Source organism: Capra hircus, chromosome 13, assembly GCF_001704415.2.
Source record: "Capra hircus breed San Clemente chromosome 13, ASM170441v1, whole genome shotgun sequence".
In the NCBI taxonomy this organism is placed as follows: Eukaryota; Metazoa; Chordata; class Mammalia; order Artiodactyla; family Bovidae; genus Capra; species Capra hircus.
In genome coordinates this window covers 65,097,182-65,117,964 of record NC_030820.1, presented here as the reverse complement: position 1 = coordinate 65,117,964, position 20,783 = coordinate 65,097,182, and the positions used below count along the sequence as shown (strand labels likewise).

The window sequence follows — 20,783 nt, the reverse complement described above, 5'->3', positions numbered from 1 at the left end:
AGTCAGAGGGCCCCAGCCAGAGGACCTCACCTGAAGGATGGGGGTGAGGTCTCTGGGGCCAACCAACCAACATTCCTCACCACATAGATGGGTGAATTGAGGTACCGAGAGCAGAGGGGCTTTCCTGGGTTGGGCAGCCATGTGGTGAGCTGGAAAAAGGGCTCAGTGTTCCCATCTGAACCCCAGGGACCCCATCAGTGGAAGGGAGCTGTGATAAGGGCAAGTGAGGCTGCAGCTGTGAGGGCAGCTCTGACCCCAGTGGTTACAATGGCAAACCAACTGAGGGGACCCCTCCTGCCCGCTGAGGCCAGGATCTGCCAGCTGCTCCAGGAAGCACAGTCTACGTCCTCGTTCATCTGATACCCACCGACGTGTCCACGACAGTGGATGGTCACCATGTGACGGAGTATGGCCGTACCTCAGCCCAGCACAGGGTGAACACATCGTGCCATGTACACTCATCTCAGAGAGCAGGCATAACCCCCCACTCCCGCCTCTTGAAGGACACACCCCAGCTACTTCAAGGTGTGCCGCTCCCTCAGTGAGTGCATGATGTGAACACAGAGCTTACATGCCTTCTCACGTGCACACTTGCCGCCAGTGCACCTTGGACCCACCTCAGCTTGTCCCCGCCTCACTGTGTCCCGGCCTCAACACATGCAGAGCGCACACTCTCGCTGGGTCTATACGTCACTGTGGACACCCAAGCACACGTTTCTCAGTGCACACAGCACACCGATTCTTGCCCACATCCACAAATGCACACACTCCCCAAATCACATGCCTGCAGAGTCCACATTCTTCTTGGCCCCTGCATTGCTGGTAGCTGATTCCTGGCTGAGGGAAGGTCCCTGCCTGAGATTCCCAGCCCAGGTTCCCCCTGCAGACTTCTCATTAATGCCTTCTCCCCGGCCGACTGTTCTGTACTTTCCACCCCAAACCATTGGCTAGTCCATCCTCTCTTCCTCCACCTACCTGTCCCTTGGGAAGGTGGCTTTGTATACCCCTGCTCAACACCTGTTGCTTCCCTAGCTCTTACCCACCTACTTCCTGTGGAGCAAACAGTTGGCACTAACCCAGCGCCCACAGGGTCACTCTTTCATGGTGTTTCTGAAGCATTTTCACATGATCAGACTAAACCACATCATCTGAGAGGGAGCTAGGTCGCACACCACCCTCTCCTATATTCTAAACTAAGGAAGGTAGATTGAGAGCCACAAAAGCCTTAAATATATAAAATCCTGCCTAGACTTCATTTCCCTCCTTTGGAAAAACAAAAAGAATCTTTCCCCTCCATAGTCTCACTGTCTTTAGAATTCTATATAGAATGACAAGAATGCAGGCATCTGTCAGACTTTGATGTTCATCTGGTTCAAAATGCATCTAATGTGTTTCCCAGGGCTGGCCAGGCCTGTGCTGACCTGCCCTCTGGGATGAGGCACTCGCTACCTACTGAAGCAGCCCCTCCCATCTAGTGAACAGAAAATTTACTCCTGTCATTTTTGCCTACAGCTTGGGCTCTGGCGCTGGGAGCTCCCCAGGTCACAGCCACTCACCCTGCCCTTGAGGAGGCCAGTGCATGTGTAGCAGCAGAGATGTCTCTGAGCCTTCTGCCACTTTCCAGCAGTGGGACCCTGGTGCATAATAAGTGCCTCAATCAACTCTAGTGTCTGAAAGGAAAAAGCTAGTCCTCCAACAGGACTTAGGCCTCTGGGCTCCTGCAGCTCCCTGCTCATCTACATCACATTCTGCTCTCACTGACAGGACTGTCTGTTCGTGTGTTGTTTTCTCCAGCGTGCATGCTCAGTCGCTCAGTCATGTCTGACTCTTGTGACCCTATGGACTGTAGCCCGCCAGGCTCCTCTGTCCATGTGTTGCTATTCCTCCTCCAAGGGGTCTTCCTGACCCGGAGATCGAACCCACATCTCCTGTTCCTGACCCGGAGATCGAACTCACATCTCCTGCACTGTCAGGCGAATTCTTTACCGCTGAGCCACCTGGGAAGCCCCCTTTTTCCTCCTAGCATCCTGATAATTGGGAATAGGTCTTATTTATTTTTTGATCTCTTCACTTAAGTGCTCATCTGCTCATCTACCCCTCTCTCCTCTCATGTTTCTTGAGCACTTCCTCTATGACAGACTGTCTTGGGCCTTGGGGATACAGAATGGCACCAGATATGGTCCCTGTCCTCAAGGAGCACCCAGTCTGGTGGCAGTACCAGGTAGGAGGTTGGCACCAGAATGCCATGCAATTGGTTCTAGGAGGGGATAGATGGCACAGCTTTCAGATTTTTCTTCTCAAGAGCAGGGACATATGGGCTTCCCTGGTGGTCTCATGGTTAGGAGTCCACCTCCCAACACAAGGGACGAAGGATTCATCCCTGGTCCAGAAAGATCCCACGTGCCATGGAGCAACTAAAGCCTGTATGCCACAACTCCTGAAGCCCGTGCGCCTAGAGCTCATGATCTGCAACAAGGGAAACCATCGCAATGAGAAGCCCATGCACCACAATGAAGAGTAGCCCCTGCTCGCTGCAACTAGAGTAAGCCCATGTGTAGCCGTGAAAACCCAGCACAGCCAAAAATGAAAATAAATATTTTTTAAAAGGGGGGGCAGGGATATGTTTTAGTCCTTACTCAGGGCTAGTCTCAGAAGGGTCTTAATCAATGGCTCTTGAGCACATGACCAATGGAAAGAATCTTCTTATTAGCAAGATACCACTGGCCACCCACTTCCTAGGTGAGTAAACCGAGGCCTGAATGAAACAACTTTCCAAGTCAACCTGTGGTACAGCTGGGTCTCAAATTGGTGCCTTCCCCGCAACCCCTCACCCCACCCCTGACCTTGACAGGGACCCACCTGCAGGTAATGGTAGGCGAGACCCTGGTGGCAGGATTTGGACTTTAGCAGGCTCTTATCCAAGGTGGCCGAGGTCTTCTGGCAGACCTCGTGGGCGTGGCTGAGAGTCAGAGTGGACCAGGAGCCCCGCTTGACATAGTTGTTGTCGGTGCCCACCCCAAGGCTGGGGCAGGTGGCCGGGGGTGCGGGCGGGGGTGGCGGGGCGGTTAGCTCGGTGGTGGTGTTCTTGGCGGCTTTGAGCATGTGCCCGCTGATGGTGTTGTAGGCGTGCATGAAATAGCGGGGCTGGCTACGCTCCGCCTGGCGGCCAAGCGTCATCAGTCCCGAGGCCGGGCCGCTGCTGCGGAAGGCGCCACCTTCACCATCCAAGTTGTCATCGGAGCTCCACCAGCCCGAGATGTTGGAGCGGCTGCGCCGCTTGGGCTCCCCGGCCTTGGCCCGCTCCTTGCTCTTGGCCCTCCGGCCCTTGCCGTCCTCCAGGACGCCTTTCTTGCCACCATTGCCACCAACCTTGCCTGCCGTGCCCTCCAGGGAGGGTGCCTTGGTGAAGAAGAGCCGCTGGACGGAATGGACCAGGTGGCGGATGCGGCCAGGACTCTCGCCCCGGGCCTTGGCCTCCCCGCGGGGGAACTGGAGCGTGCTAAAGCCATCGCGATGGATGGGCAGCTGCTTCTCAAACTGGTCCAGCAGGTTGGCAGGCAGCCGGTTGATCTTGGTGGCCTGGGCGTGGCTGGGGAAGGGGCTCTCCTCTGGCACCTCGAAGTGGGAGTTGTAGTGGATTCGGGGGAAGGTGCTGCTCGGCGGTGGCAGCTGGTTGTTGAGCGGGAAGAGCCCATCCCCTGGCAGGGCATTCTGCCCGGGGAAGCGGGCCTCACGGGCAAAGGCCTCTGTGGGCGACAGCAGGTAGGGGTTGCGGTCAGGCCCGGCGAACAGGGGCTCGTGTGGTGGGTCCAGGCTGTCAGAGAGGTGGCGGGGGCGGCTGTCACCGAGGCCTTTCATGATCCCGGCCCTCAGGGCAGGAGCCGTCCCCCTAGCGGGGCGCCCGGGTTGCCTCTCCCGGGCAGCAGCTGACCTGGGGAGAGAAGACAGACAGGCGTCAGCTGGATTTGGAGGCGAAGGCTAGCCCAGACTCCCCACAGATCTCAAGGCTGGGAAGATTTCTGAAGACTCCTGGCCTGCCCTTAGCATGGTGCATTGAGATCAAGAGTAAAATGGACAATGAAAACCCAGCACAGCCAAAAAAAAATTATATATATTCTTCATTGACAAGCTTATTCTAAAATTTATATGGAAACAAGGAATTTTTTAAAGTTCATTTATATCATTTTTTAAATTTCAAATACAAATGATAGCATTAAAAAAAAAAAGTAAAATGGAGACCCACTCACCATATATGAAAATAAAAGCGACAGCTCGGGCTAGCAAACTGTTACAATATGTTCTACTTTCCTATCTTGATGAATATATTTTCACAATAAACTGGAAACCCAGGTTCAAACTCAGACTTCTTGTGTGTGTTAGTCACTCAGTCATGTCCGACTCTTCGTGACCCCATGGACTGTAGCCCGTCAGGCTCCTCTGTTCATGGAATTCTCCAGGCAAGAATACTGGAGTGGGTAGCCATTCCCTTCTCCATGGGATATTCCCTAACCAGGGATCGAACCCAGGTCTCCTGTATTGCAGGCATTCTTTAGCACAAAGCCACCAGGGTCTCCTCCAGATTCCATGGCCGCATGACTGTTCCTCACCGCAAGGAGCCCCATACATGCACGCTCACTCCACATGCCCCCCAAACAGCCACCCCTCATCCCTAGGGCTGGCCCCACTGGCAGTGTAGACCACCATGGGACGATCTGTGCTGGCCCTGGAAGCAGGCCTGCCATCCTTGGACCTGGCTATTTTCATGACCAATGGTGCTTCAAGCCTTCCTCAGCCTGAGACTTGCGCAGAGTCCACTGGGTGGAATTCTCCCCGTTCTTTGCCAGAACCTCTCCTTGCCTCTAGAAGCCTGAGGGACCCCACTTCTGAAGTCCAGAGCATTTTAATGATGGTCCTTGTGACTGAACAGCCCCCCTGGAAGCATCTCTACTTCTACCAGATGACTTGTCAGAGCCTTTATCCCCAGCCTGGAGAGGAACTCTGCTGATTCGCATCTTTATCTTCATTACAGCAGCCAGATGAGGTGGAGGACCATCGTCTCCATTTTACAGATGGGGAAACTGAGGCTGGGAGAAGCAATTCTAGCTAAAGTGAGTAAGTAACTCAGACTTCAGCCACCCACCCCATCAGTGTGCCAGACAGTCAAGTATCCTCCTCCACTCCAGCCAGCAGCAGCTCCCTCTAGGCACAAAACCACCCCCGGATCCCTCTTGCTCCTGGCCAAGCTTCCTTACAGCCCCTCAGGGCTGCAGTGTCCCTGGGCTCAGGAGCCAGCCTCCTCGGCTCTCCAGCTGGAGAACTGTGTGTGTGGCAATCTGTCCTTGGTGCCCACTCAAGTAAGGTCGATGATACTGAAAACGCAGAAGAGTTTGCAAACACAGTCCACTTGCTCGCTGGCTCGGCAGGGGCCTGACTCCCTCCAAATACCAGAGGTGGAGCGGGCTGGCCACCAGGAGCAGAAGACAGCTGCCGTCCTGCCCCAGAAGCGCACACTACACTCCTCCTCTCAGCCCCGAGCACTTCTCTCCCGACCTTTCTTATCTTTCCCCTAATAACAGTTCCCACTGTGCCTGAAAAATGATTTAGACTCCCTTCTTGTGGTCTAGGTGGAATCAGCCTTATTCCAGAGCGCCAGGGGTAGACACGTGACCCAGGCCTGGCCAATCAGAGTCCTGCATCCCCGAGTACCGATTGGCTCTGAGATAGAAACAGGATCTTTGTTAGCCAGTGAGAGGCAGCCCTGGGATTATGGCTGAACTCTTGGGAAAGAGGCATCCTCAGGCTGCTATCTGAGTGTCAGCCTGCAGTCCTTTGTCAAGATCTTGCCTAACATCTTAGATATGAGAGTTAAGAGCCTTTTTGCTTAAGTCTGAATTGAGTTTCTGTGTCTTTCAATAAGAGCCTGTTACTGAACTCATGTCCAGTTGGTCACTATGGCAGTGGCTGTGGGTACCCGACCCGTATCTCACTGTGATGCCCAACAGGCTGACTTCCAACTGTCAGCGCCTGCATCCCTGCTGGAGGGAGCGGGGGCTTTTTCTAGCAGCTGAAGTGCTCTCTGCTCACATGTGGCTGGCAGGAACTGCGGGAGAATTAACAACCCCCTCCCCACCGCGCCTTCTGGCTGCAGCTCTCAGCTACTGACTCTGCGTGGTTGGTGTATAAATATCCTGGCTCTTTCCCCCTTGGCTGGGACTACAGAGGAGTGGGCTCTACGGTCCTCAGTGAGCTCCTGTTGGGCGGTCACTTGTTTGATAAGGCTCCTTCCATTGGCCACCGCCCTTCCCTGCCTTACCTCCCTCCTCCCACAGCGTGCTGCCTATTCCCCAATAAAGTACTTGCACCTGAATCCTTATCTTGGTCATGCTTCTGAGGAACCCCAACTGTGATAGCCCCAGGGACTCCACCTCAGTTATATTTTCGGATGCCATCCCCTCTCTGTATCCTCTGTCTATGTCACTCCCACCGCTCACCTGGAAAATCATATCTCCTCCCTGGTCTCTCTATGCTCACTCTAAGACCCCTGCAATCCAGGCTGCAAACTGCAACTGGAATGATACTTCTAAAATGCCAAAGCAGTAGCGTCCTTCCACTTCAGTGGTTCCCCGAAGTTCTTTTATTTTTTTAAAAAAGATTTTTGTTGTTGTTGTTAAATTTATTTATTTATTGACTTGGCTGCGTCAGGTCTTAGTTGCAATGCAGAGGATCTTCACTATGTCACAGGGGATCTTACATTGTGGCACACGGACCTTCTAGCTGGAGCTCAGTAGCCCCACAGCATGCAGAATCTTAGTTCCCCAACCAGGGATCAAACCCACATCCCCTGTATTGCAAGGTGGATTCTTAACCACTGGACCACCAGGGAAGTCCCATCCCCATGGCTCTTGGCCGGGTGTTCAAGGCCACTGAGGAGAGCTAGTCTCTGCAGACCGCTAACCCTAGACTCCAGCCACGTGGCATGCTGGAGCTAAAGCAACTGTGAGACAAAGAGTGTCAGCCTGGGAAAGAGACAGCATAAGGCCTCATGGCAAGGTCACTCCAGCCTGGAACCCAAGGTTCTTTACTCATAACCCCACTGGTCCCCCTGAACTAGAGGGTCTGCAAAGGAAGAGGACTGTGTTGGGGCTAGATCACCAGCTAAGGAGTAGAGGGTGAAGAGATGCCTCAGTGAAGAGTGGAGGGCTAGAAGGCCCAGCATTAGTTTCGACCAGCTTCTGCAGCCTCAGTCCCACTTCAGAACTGAGGCACCTCCGTCTCCAGCAGCCAAGGGCACTGGCTGTTGACAGTTCATGGCCGGGTACCTGTTAAAGGACTTGCTCTCCGCCAAAGGGCGATGCCTCAGTCAAGGTCACGCATCTTTCCAGGGGCAGCCTGTGTCTAGTCACTGATGGGTGCACAGAACCGAGGTCTGGCCTTCCTGCCTCATTCAGAACAAATGGGCCATCCCAGCTCCAGAGCTTCCCCTGGGATTAGCTGAGGCCTTTGTTGTAACTGCATCTCCACCTAACTCTTCACACTGCCCCAGCCTGAGCCCCTTGGCTGTCACAGGTGTTCCCAAGAGACTTCCCAGGAAAACTTCAGAGTCTACTTCCTGGGGAATCTGACCCAAAGCCAGAGTGTAGCTGGGTTCTACGTCTTTCACTTCTTACTGCGGGTCATTTGGTGATCTAATTATCTCTCCTAAGCCTCAGTCTCCTCCTCTATAACATGGGTATGAGGATCTTTACTTTTCAAGACTATGATGAGGATTAATTATGATGTCAGATAGAAAGCCTCTAGGCCCTTGATAAATATCAGTAGTGCTCTGGTCCTCACCTCACTGTGCTTCTTAGGGGCAGGCCAAGGCATCCAGTGTAGGAGGCCACATAGCTGAGTGGAAGATGCAGGCAACTGCACCCAGATGCCAGTCCTGGCCCTGCTCTGTACTGGCTGCGACCTTGGATGGGTCCCTCTCAGTTTCCACCTCTAGGGTTTGCTGAGGGTGGTCTGGCCACGTGGATCCACCCTGAGCTCTCTTGGCCAGGATTCTTGGAACACTGGGTGCCAACCTCTCAGTCACCTAGCACCCAGGGGTGGCAGGAGCCTCACCTTGGGGAAGTCTTAAAATAGGCAGGCCTTGGCCTTGCAGGGGAAGCAGCTGGCTGCCTTTGTCTCCGAGCTATACTTAGGCCCATCCGGGTGCCCATAATTACCTCTCATTAATATAAGCCTCATTGCCCTCCTGGAAACATGGAGGAACCAGCAGAGCTGCTGCCTCCCCGAGATCCCTGCCTGCTCGGTGGCACCTCTGTGTTTGCAGCCGCTACCCCCATCTGCACAGAGTGGCACCTCCCTGCTCTGTCCCAGCTCACCCTGGAGCCAAAGTTGGCCAGTGAGCATGGGAGAGCTAATGACGGACAAGGCCAGGAACAGAGCCCAGCATGGCCCGTCCCGAAGCAAAACTCACCTGATTGAGCCATTTCCCTAATCTAGAACTTTCTCTGGATCCTCTTCCCTCCTCAGTCCAAACTCCTTGGTGCAGCAATCAAGAAAGACCCTTACTGGACTTCCCTGGCAGTCCAGCGGTTAAGACGCTATACTTCCATTGCAGGGGGCAGGGGTTCAATCCCTGGTTGGGGGACTAAGATCCACATGCCACATGATGAGGCCAGAGGGGAAAAAATTAAAAAGGCTCTTCATGATCTAACCCTAAGCATCTTTTCCAACATTTCCCACAGTCCCTCCCTTTAAGCAGCCCAGATTCCTCACTCTTTCCTATCTACATCTTTGAATTTGGTGCTACCTGAAACACTGGTTTTGCCTATGGTCGCATTAACAGAGAAAGAGTCTAAATGAAGGGAGAGGATAGTTCTGTTCAGTGCTGAGTCCTGTTCTTAAGAGAGAGACAGACAGAGTGGGACATGGGAGAGTGAGTTGAGTGATGGAAGGCTGGAAATGGTATGGATGTTGGTTGGATATTCTGGGGATGTTCATGGAAGTCCATGGAGGATGCAGCCACTGTGTTCAGCTTCTGAAGGGCTGATGTGTGGAAGGGGAAGGATGGCCTCGATACGGCCTGGGGTAGGGCTGGAGGCAGAGAGATGCAGGCTGTGTTACACTGTGACTTCATCTCTGGGTACCCCTCCCGTTCTCCTGCCACAGCTCCTGCCCTATCTCTGGCTGGATTCCCCTCCTCTGACCTCTAAATGCTGGAGGAACTGCTCCCCGCTTCTCCCTACACTCCCTCTTCTGCTGATCTCATCCAGACTTGTGGCTTTAAACACCACCTATATCTGACAACTCCTGAATTTACATCTTCCACCCAATCTCTCTCAGACACCAGACTAACATCTCTAACTGCTTCCTTGACATCTTGCCCTGGAGGTCCAAAATCGAATGTCTGATCTCCCACCTACCCTGACCCACTCCTCTGACAGTCCGCTCCAATTCAGCTCATGACAACTCCATACTCCTGCTTGCTCAGGTCAGAAACCTTGGAATCATCCTTGACTCATCTTTTTCTTACCGCCTCCTCCCAACTCCAATCCCATTCAACAGCAAATCCTTCAAAATCCCACCACTTCTCCCCGCCCCTACTGCCCTGCCCATGGCCAGGCCCCTATCGGATCTCACCCAGACAATTTAAACTCCCATTGCCCTTAAACTCAAAGATTATCTTTTTACTCTTGTTTTTTTTTTGTTTTTCTTTTAAATTTATTTATTTGACTGTATCAGATCTTAGTTGAGGCCTGTGGGCTGTTCATTGCAGGATACAGGCTTCTCTAGTTGTGGCACGTGAGCCTACTTGCCCTGGGACATGTGGAATCTTAGTTTCCTGACCAGGATCAAACCTACATCCCCCGCATTGGAAGATGGATTCTTAACCACTAGACCACCAGGGAAGTCCGCTTTTCATTCTTCTTACTTCCTGCTTTCCTGGCCTCAGTTCCGGCCCCCTCCCTTGGACCTCCATTCTGCTCCTTGGACACAAATCATTAACCCCCCATCTTGGGGCTTTTGCCCTTACCAGTGCCTGAAATGCTCTGTCCCCCTCTGACCATGTGACTCCTCCTTCACTCTATCCAGATTTCAGTGCACAGGCTGCCTCCACAGAGAGGCCAGCCCCTTACCTGCCAGCCCTTCCTTCTGTATCGCCCAGCTTTATGTCCCATGGAGCCTGAGATAGCAGGGACAGGGCCTGTCTTTGTCACTCTTGTGTCACCTGCACCCAGCACAGCGCCTGGACCCAGTGGAGACTCATCAAGCTTCTGCTAACTGAAAAGAGCGGCAAAAGGTCTTGGGGATGCTCAGAAGCGATGAAGAAAGTGAGGCAGCCACAGGGTGGTGAGCTTTTAGCTCCGGCTCATCAAAACGATCCTTCCTCGAATGCTTTCTGGATAGCAGGATAGCCCATTTGTGAGCTCATTTAATCCCCAGCGCAGCTCTTCTTGGTGGGCATAATGAGCCCACCGTGGTAGTGAGCCTCCAACATACACTCCGGGGGTCCCACCTCCTGCTGCTCACGTTCTTGTGTACAACCCACCCCAACCCGAACAGGGTTGACTGTGCAACTGACAAGATATTGTGGAAATGACCGAGCATAACCTTTGACGCAGGTCAGAACAGACATTGCAGCTTCTTTCTCGCTCTCTTGGACCACTGGCCCTGGGGGCGGTCAGCCGCCATGTTGTGGGGACACTCAAGCAGCCCTAAGGAAAGGTCCATGTGGGAGGAACTAAGGCAGCCTGCCGACAGCCAGCTCTCATTTTCCAGCCACGTGAGTGGCTGCAGATCCTCCAGCCCAGTTAGGACTTCAGATGGCTGCAGCCCCGGGGAACACCTAGACTGCAACCTCCTGAGAGACTGGGCCACTGAGGCTGTTTCTGACTCTCAGATACTGTGTGAGATATAATACATTTTTTGGTTTGCTTTAATATTTATTTATTTGGCTGCACCAGATCTTAGTTGCAGCATTCGGGATCTTCAGTTGTGGCATGGGAACACTTAGTTGTGGCATGTGGGATCTAGTTCCCTGACCAGGGATTGAACTTGCCTCCCCTGTATTGGGAGCACAGAGTCTTAGCCACTGGACCACCAGGGAAGTCTCTACATGTTGGTTGCTTTTAAAGCCATTGCCAGGTTTATATATATATATATATATATATATTTTAAAACAGTAATAGGTGACTAATATTAGTACATCCATGTTTGCAAAGAACTCAGATGGCTAAAGTCACATGCTCTAGACCCCATAGCTGGTAGAGGTCAGAGTCTGGTGCAAATCAGTCCAACTACTGAGCCCACATTCCAGGCTGAGGTTCCAGGATCCTCCCCATCTATGAAGGATCTGTTATCCCGATGGTTTCAAGGTCAGAATTATCTCCAGCCTAAGTCTGTGTCCATAGCAACTGTTTAGAAAGCATGACATTCAATCAGCTGGTTGTTTGGTCAACAAGATAGCTGGCAATGGCTCCAGCAGGTTCCCCTGGATGGGGCTGTTCAGGACATGTGGCTGACCCTGCCCCCGACTTAGGTCCCCTCCTCTGCTCAAAGCCAAATTCCTATGCCTCCCATCCTGGTGGTGAACTCTGGACCCAGGGCCCGGGATGTGGGTGCTGAGCTCCTCTGAGGTGAGGGGCACAGATTTGGAGTTGAGGAGCTCTGTGGGGACAGGACTGCTAACCAGGCCTCTGTGAGACTGTACCCCATTTAAATAGCCTTTCTCAGCAGGGCCTTCAGAGGTCACCAGCACACTCCCCACTTGGCACCCAACTTTGTGTGGCAGACACAGAAAAGGCAGAAGGAAATAACCTAGAGCCTCAGAACAAAGGGACTACAGGGGAAGAATCACAACAGAGTCATCCTTTCAAAATCCCAGATAGAATAGAATAGCTTCATCCAGTTCCTTTCAAGGTTTCCCCTGGTCCTCGAGCAAAACCCCATCCCTCGACTTCCCTGATGGTCTGGTGGTTAAGAATTCACCTTCCAATGCAGCGGACGTGGGTTTGACCCTGGTCTGGGAAGATTCTACACGCCATGGGCAACTAAGCCCATGCACCACAGCTAGAGAGTCCATGTGCTGCAATGAAAGATCCTGCCTGTTGCAACTAAGACCAGACATAGCCCTCCCAAAAGACCAACAACCCCCCAAAACAACCCATCCTCCTCATCCTGACTCAGCCACACTGGCCCCCTCATTCAGCATTTCTCCAGCACCCCCAGCTCTTTCCTGCCACAGGGCCTTTATACATGCTGTTTCCTCTGACTGTAAATTTTTCCTTCCAAATCTTCACATACCAGCTATTTCTGTTGACTTGAATCTCTGCATAAGGCCTTCCCTGACCCCTATGTCCAAGACAGTTCCTCCGTCCCACCCTCCTCTCCCTTGACCTTCTTCTTGATTTCCTTCAAAGCACTCATCAGGGTTTCCAGCTATCCTGCTTGATTCCCTGTGTACTTGATTAATATCTGTCTCCCCAGTCTCTGTGGGCTCTGAGAGGGGAGGAGGCAGGGACCATGTTATTTCATTTTCAACTGTATCCCCGGCATGAAGGACAGAGTCATCACATAGTAGGTATACAATATGCAGTTGTTAAATGAGGTAGTTGGACAGACAGAGCCTCAGAGGGAGGGTAGCTGGAAAGAGCTGGAGCTTCCCAAGGGGCAAGAAGGGAGTTGATTATTGGCTTAACTCACTCCTCTTTCCCACTTCTTCTCCATGCCTGTGTCCCACATAGGCTGGTCTATTTCTAGTCCCTAGAACCTTTCTGAAAAATGCTCTGTTCCTAACCTCCTTCCCTATTTAATATCCTCGAAGCTCAGAAGAGATACCTCCTCCACCAGGAAGTCCTCTCTGACCTTACAGGTGGAGAAGGAAGGTTTCCTCTGGGTTCCCCAGTGATGGTAGCCACCATCCTAAGGAATCGTAGGCAGTCCTGAGAGTTTCTCTAGGCCTGAAGCAGGACCCTGCACAGAGCTGGGTTCCATACATGTTTAGGCATGAAGAGGGTGACACACATTGAGTTTACTCAGATTCTCGCTGTTATCCTGAATCCCTGATGGCTAGTCTCCCTGTTTTATTCTCTTAAGTGTCATGGTTTAAACAGTGAATCATATGCTTACCCCATGCAAGAAGAAACATGGGGACACCGGCAAAAGAAGATGTGTCTGTGGCTGAGATGGATTAAATGAGATCTGAGTTTCTGCCCCAACTTCCCAAGCCAGGACCCCCTCAATCCTAGGGGAATCAGGGTCAGCCCACCCTCACCTAGGAAAATCCCAAGTTGGGGAGACGAAAGGGTGATTATCATGACTTCCCCTTGCCCTCCTCCTCCAGGCTTCACCAAGGGGCTACCACTTGGCACTTCCAACCTTGTTGCCCTTCTTCAGCCACTCCCTGAGATGTCCTAGGGAGTGCTGGGGATAGTCCTCTCCCTGTAGGCAGTGCAGTATGGAAGCTGAGAATGTGGGCTCTGGAGGCAGCCTCCCCAAGTTTGAAGCCTGGTGCTATGTGACCTTGAGCTGGTTACTGAACCTCCCTGAGTCTGGCATCCTAAAATGGTTGTTGGGAAAGATAAATGAAGTTATTAATAATATAGTCAGATGGCTTGGCACAGCACCAGGCATGGTGAGTGTCCTACATGTATTCACTATCACTGTCCTTATCAACAGGACCCACCCACAAGCAGACAGGGCTGGACACCACCCATGTTTAGCTACTTAGAAGCTCAGAGAGGGAATGAGATTTGGCCTGGATCACACAGCATGTTTGTGATAGCTGTGATTTGATCCCAGGCTTCTGACTCCTAGTCCAGTGCACTCTGGAGGTCAAGAACCAACAACAGCTGGGTGTGTCCTGGCCTGTGGGCACTTTCTGAGTGGCCCTCTCCCTTCCACATATCCCCAGAGCCCAACTGTCTAGACGAGCTCTAGACATTTAATTAAACTTAAAAAGAATTAAATAAAAATGAAAATTCAGCTTCTCAGTCTCACTAGCTATATTTCCACTGTGTAATGGCCATGTTTTTGCTAGTGGCTACCACACACACAGTGCAGATAGAGACCATTTCCACCAGTAAAGGCAGCTGGGACAGCGAGTGCTGCCTGGAACTGGATCACTCCATGTGGTTATTGATCATGAAGGTTATGTAGGACTGAAGGGGGATAAGATGGGGTCTCACCCTTTGCAATGCCCACAGAAGCCTCTCTGAAGCCCACTAATTGTGGAATGCTCAGCTCTGAATCTGTTGTATCTTGTCCCACCTCCTCAGGATACACTTTGCTGACTGGGTTCGGGCAGAGGCTGGGACTCACCCAAGGTCATATGGCAGGTGGACGCTTCAAGGGGCTCAGGTCGCCTGACTCTGGGTTTGCTGTGCCCAGCGCCCTGCTGCTCAGGCTACAGTCAGCAATTTGACTGAGATGCTGGTAAACAGAAATGATTTTTTTTTTTTTCGCTGATGAACAAAAGCCAAAAACCACTCTGGGATGGACGGCAGGGGACAATTGGTCACAGCTGCAGAGCAGGTGCCTGTCAGCACCACGGACAGCTCCCCAGGTTGCACTGGGATGCCTATAGGACTAAGAAGGGGGCAAAGGCAGAACTCATCTTCTTCCCATCCCACTCCAGAAGGGCCTAGAGGGACCCCAACAGCTCCCGTGGCTGCCATGTCAAAACATTCCTTGTGTTGGTCGGGCCCGGGACTCTCAGTTCTGGCAGACTCACTATGTGGCCTCAGGCAAGTCATCTTCCTTTTCCCACCTTGGTTACCTCATTTGGAAAATGGAGATGATTATCCCAACTGTGTGGGGCCCTTGTGACGTGCCAAATGGGATTAATTTGGCTAAGAGAGTGTTTGTCCACCAGGAGGTGCTAAGAGAGTTGAATCTCATCTGACTTGGGTTTGAATCTGACACTACCTCTTCCCAGCCGTGTGACCTTATGCAGGTCATCTGGCCTCTCCAAGCTTCAGTTTCTTTGCCTAGGAAGCACGGATAAGATATTTCACTTGCTACAGTGGAATATTATTTCTCCATAAAAAGAACAAAGTACTGATCCATGTTCCAGCATGGATGAACCCTGAAAACATCACACTAAGTTAAAGGAGCCAGACACAAAAGCCCAGCTATGGTATGATTCCTTTTATGTGAAATATCTATACTGGGTAAATTACTAGAGACAAAAAGAACATTAGTGGTTGCCAGGGGCTAGGAGGAGCAGGGAGTGACTGTTAAATAGGTACAAGATTTTTCCTAGAGGTGATAAAATAGTTTTAAAAATAGACAGTGGTGAAGGGGGACTTCCCTGGTGGTCCAGTGGTTAAGAATTTGCCTTTCAATGCAAGGGACACAGGTTCGATTCCTGGTCAGTGAACTTAGATCCCACATGCCGTGGGGCAACTGAACCCACACGCTGCACCTACTGAGCCTGCATGCTCTAGAGCCCGTGTTCTGCAGCAAGAAGCCCTTGCACCACCAACTAGAGAAGTCCCCAAGCGCTGCGACAAGAGAAAGCCGGTGTGCAGCAATAAAGACCGGTATAGACAAAAGAAAACAGTGGTGAGGGCTGTAAAATGCAGTAGATGGACTTAATGCCACTGAATCGCACACTTTGATACGGTTAAAATGGTACATTTTATGTGTATCCTACCACAATTTAATACATTAAGATACTTCACTTATAGGGTATGTATGGAGCTTCAGCAAGAGCATGCCTGCAGAGTACCCACAAAAGTTTCTGGTACATGCTTGGTATGGGAACCCCCAACAGCCTTTCAAGACCTTTCTGAAGCTTATTTATCAGGTGTTTCCTACATATGCACAAGCCCTTTATAGGAATTGTCTTGTTAGAGCCTCCAGTAAGCCCTTGGAAGAGCATCCTATTGTTAGCCCCACTTTATAGAAGGCGCAGAAAGAAGTGGCTGTCCAAGGTCACATAGGTGGGACATGACGGAGCTGGGATTTGAACCAGGCAGTTTGGCTCTAGAGTCTGTCCCTCCAGCCCCCTCCCTGAGCTACCTCTCAGCTTTTAGATAACAATGTCCCCTGTGCCACCACCTCGCGGAGCCCCAAGCTGGGATCAGGGGATACACCCTTCAACCGCCTGCTCACCATGACCCTCCTGGAAGAGGTCTGTTAGGGGAAGGTCATCCAAGGGACACACTGCCCTGTTCTCCAGCTTCCCGAGGCCTGCCTGTGGGCATGTGGGCCCCAGAGTTCACCTGCCTCAGCCTGATTCATTTTGGGCCCCGCTGAGGGACCATCCTGAAAGGTCGTGTTGGCAAACAACAGAACAAAATGGCCAGAATGCAGCAATTGCCAGCACATTTAATTCAATTCCTTCAACATTTATGGAGCCTGCTCTGTGACTCAGACAGTTCCAGCCCTTACAGAGCATGTGGCCAAGTGCAGGAGGCAGAAATACACATGGCAATTAGACAACACATAAAAATAAATTCCGAGAAGCGTCAAAGCCAGAGTGTGCAGTCGAGTGAAAGGAGGCATTAATACTCACTGGGGCACCAGAAGGCTCCCTGGAAGAGGTGGCATTTCAGCCAGATCTCTGAGGACAAGAAAGATTTCAACAGAGGAAAGTGTAGAAAAGAACATTTCACAGAAGGGAAAAGCATACGCTAGATATAGACAAGAGAGGAGAGATGGAGGCAGTGTTGGAAACAGCAAGTTGTCCTTGCAGTGAGGGTGGGAAGGCAGATCCCTGGGGCCAGATCATGGGGGCCTTGTTGAACCCCAGGGGCCCTAGGCTTAGACCATAGACCATCAATCATCAAAACAGAGCAGGGCCCCAAAGGCCACTGTCACCTGCAATTCCACTTCTAGGAATTATCCAGCAGCCCAGGCTTATGCACGGGACATGGGGGTGCCCAGGGTTCTTACTTTTTTTTGGCCACGCCATGCAGTTTGTGGGATCTTAGTCCCAAGACCAGGGATCAAATCCAAGCCCTCTGCAGTGACAGCACAGAGCCCTCACTGTTGGACCACCAGGGAATTCCCCACAGGGTTCTCCTTAAAATGCTGGACTAGCAAAAGCCTGGAGACAACTCAGATGCACACCAGGGGACTAAATAAGCAAATCATGATCTAGCACGCAGCCATGAAATGAAAAGATGCTTACTGCTTGGAAGGAAAGTTATGACCAACCTAGATAGCATATTAAAAAGCAGAGACATTACTTTGCCAAAAAAGGTCCATCTAGTTAAGGCTATGGTTTTTCCAGTGGTCATGTATGGATGTGAAAGTTGGACTGTGAAGAAAGCTGAGCACTGAATAATTGATGCTTTTGAACTGTGGTGTTGGAGAAGATTCTTGAGAGTCCCTTGGACTGCAAGGAGATCTAACCAGTCCATTCTGAAGGAGATCAACCCTGGGATTTCTTTGGAAGGACTGATGCTAAAGCTGAAACTCCAATACTTTGGCTACCTCATGCGAGGAGCTGACTCATTGGAAAAGACTTTTATGCTGGGAGGGATTGGGGGCAGGAGGAGAAGGGGACGACAGAGGATGAGATGGTTGGATGGCATCACCGACTCAATGGACATGAGTTTGGGCAAACTCCGAGAGTTGGTGATGGACAGGGAGGCCTGGCGTGCTGCAATTCATGGGGTTGCAAAGAGTCGGACACAACTGAACGACTGAACTGAACTGAACACTAAGGAATGCTATGTAGCTATGAAAAAGAACGGGGCAGTTCTAAGTACTGCCATGAAAAGCTCTTTAAAATGCATCAGTAAGTGGAAATAGCAAGGGCCTGTCTATCTTGGGTTCTCTCAGAAGGAGACCCCCTAGCCAAGGATTTAGGTCTATCTGGAAGGAGATTCCAGGAAGCACAGTGGAGGGGTGGGAAGCAAGGAAAGAAAAAGTCAAGGACTCCTTCTTATGCGGTGAGCAACTGAGTGCAGGACCCTGCGTAACAGGGAGAACTCACCCCTCAGAATCTCCGCTCCTAGGAGAGGGCCAGGGGAGCTGGGGTGCTTACTCCCCACTTCCTAAAGCCCCAGCAGAGGGCTGCCTGGGGGCACAAAATCCCAGTGCTTCCACCCTTTCCGTGCAAGCTGAAAGAAACCCCTCCACTGGAGAGCTGCAGGTGTTTCCAGGAGGAAGCAGTTGACATGAACCAGACAGTGAGATGAGACGGTAGGGGCAGGGCCCCCACGGCGTGTGCTACAGAAGCGCACTGACTGACTGCCTGAAAAGGCGACAAATTCGCTTATCTGCGATGGGTACCCAAAACTCTAGGAACAGAGTGGATGGAGGAAAAGGCAGGAGGAGGGCTTTTCTACTGTTTTTTGAGAATTAAAAAAAAAAAAATTAAGCCTTTTGTTTTGGAATAATTTTAGATTATCCAGGTTGCAAAGAGAGTTCAGAGAGTTCCTGTATAACCCTCACCCAGTTCTCCCTAATGTTAGCATTTTACATAACAATAGCACATTTGTCAAAACTAAGAAATTAACATAGGTACATTACTAGTAATGAAATTCCAGGCTTTATCTGGAGTTCACCGGTTCCATTACTGTCCTTTGTCTGTTTCGGGATCCCATGCAGGATATCACATTGCATTTAATTTTTAGAATTCTGATCCAGGTGAGTATATTATCTATCCCAAAACTGTATTAAAAATAGTAAACTGCAGCTCCGAGGGGTGGTCTGAAGGCTTCTGAGCCGGCATGACCTGACCCGGGGGTAAGTGGACAGAGCCTCAGCATTGGATGCCTGTGGGAAGGTGAGCCCAGGCTGCACAAGTGGCACCCGAGAGCTGGGTTTCCTGGCACAGGCACTTTGCTGGTCCCTTTTCCCCAGAAGATAATGGAAGGATGAGACATGCTGTAGATGCTGTCAGAGCCCCGCCCATATCGGCTTGGCACTCACCTCCACCTACCAAAGGCTGCCTCCTGCAAAGACTGTGACTCTGTCTATAGGAGCAAGCTCAGCCCATGCACAAGGCGAGCAAGACATATTTGGGAGCAGATGCCCCCAGAAATAGCATCAACCCACGACGGATGGGGTGTGGGTGGAATAATCCCCCCAGACTCCTCAACCCTCCGGTGCTGGTAACTCTGAGATGTGTGTTCTACGCAGCCTCCCAGGGTCCCCCATTGTCCACAGCAGTACCTGCCTAGATAGCAATCCTTTACTGACTGCCTTTTCTTCCACTCCTCACCCCAACGAGGCTTTCTTAGGATCACCTGCAAAAGATCTCCCTACAATCCTTATCACTGGATCTCCAGAAAAACATCAACCAAGTTAAAAATCAAGGCCCGTGGCCTTATTCATAGGCTGTCCACACACCAATCCCTGTCTTCCACCCAGGAGGCACACACAAAAGGCCCTTTGGGGTGCCCCGAACACGATACTTTCAGATGTCCACGGCTCTGCACCTGCTGTTTCCTCTGCCTGGAGTGCCCCCCTCTCCCTGATTGCCCAGGAAACTCCTGCTCATCTCAATGGCCCAGCCCAAATACTGTCATCTCTGGGAGTACTTCTCTGACCCTCTGGGCACGTGGTCCTTTAGTCACCCCTCCAGCAAATCTGGATTCCTCTCTCCTATATCTTGTGAGCTTCTTGACGGTAAAGACACTCCTGAGTCTGATCTACCTCCCAGAGCCTGGTATAGATCAGGTGCATAATAAAAGCCTGGAAAATGAACGAATGGGGCTTCCTTGATGACTCAGATGATAAAGAATCACCTGCAGCGCAGGAGACCAGGGTTTGATCCCTGAATTGGGAAGATCCCCTAGAGAAGGGCGTGGCAACCCACTCCAGTATTCTTGCCTGGGGAATCCCATGGACGGAGAAGCCTGGCAGGCTACAGTCCATGGGGTTGCCAAGAGTTGGACACGACTGAAGCAACTTAGCATGTGCTCACGCACTACTGACTCCTGAAGGCTTTCCACTGTCCCCCTCAACTGCCAACCCCCCTCTAGCAAGCTGGAGCACAGAGCCTGCGTCCGGCCCTGGCTGAGCCCCTAACCCCTGATGTGAGCTCAGGCTGGCCCTTGTGGTTTCTGGACCTCCGTTTCCCCATCTGCACACCATGGGGGCTGGCTGGAATAGGAAGCCTTTGAGGTCTCTAAGAGTCATAGCCTGAGATTCCAGTGTCCTCCAGCTCACTGCCCGGGGTGGAGGGGATCTGGCCCTCTCCCCTCCTCCCTCAGGGATGGGATGGTGTTCCAGGGTCAAGAACCATCTGTGAGCTACACTCCCCCAACAGGTGCTCCGTCGTCCCTTCCAGCTCTGAGACCAAGACAAACAGGGTGTCTCTGCCCTCCAGGGCAGAGGTGACTCATCCAACATGACTTTGGCTGTGAACCTTTCACCGCCACTCGATCCCTTCCAAGATGAGGGGCAGAACAGGTAGGACAAGGGGGTGAGTGCCTCACTGTGGATCCAGCTCCCAACAGTGACCTCCATGACCTTCACCGGGAGACCCAGCCTCCCTGTGGACACCAGCAGTTTGCTTCAGCTATTTTTCTCAAACCTTCAAGGAAGCCTCCTTGGGCCCCATGAGCGGTTCTTACCTTGGGCCCTTCTCGTGGGGACCAGCCTGGCATGTTCCCTGGTACCCCGTCCGTGGAGACCCCTGGCCTGATGCCCATTTGGATCTAGATGTGCCAATACGGCTGCATCCACCCTGGGGTGCGCTCACTCTACCCTCCCCCTGTCTTCCACATTTAACAGGCCATCAGGCCATTCTAGGGTGGCGGCATCTAACACCCTGATTGAGCCCTTTCCCCGTCCCCCACATTCTCTGCATGACTGGACCCTCATCAGCT

At 51.8% G+C, this 20,783-nt stretch overlaps 1 protein-coding gene across 3 annotated transcripts in view; it reads right to left on the bottom strand.

The window, feature by feature from the left end:
* Positions 1–20,783, bottom strand: part of DLGAP4 (DLG associated protein 4) — a 141,083-nt gene that overhangs the window by 83,794 nt on the left and 36,506 nt on the right. For all 3 annotated transcript variants that reach the window (XM_018057808.1, XM_018057807.1, XM_018057810.1), the window contains exon 2: positions 2,860–3,931. In XM_018057808.1, the coding sequence (XP_017913297.1) occupies positions 2,860–3,858 (999 nt within the window). In that variant the 5' untranslated portion in view covers positions 3,859–3,931. The remainder of the gene's footprint in view (positions 1–2,859; positions 3,932–20,783) is intronic.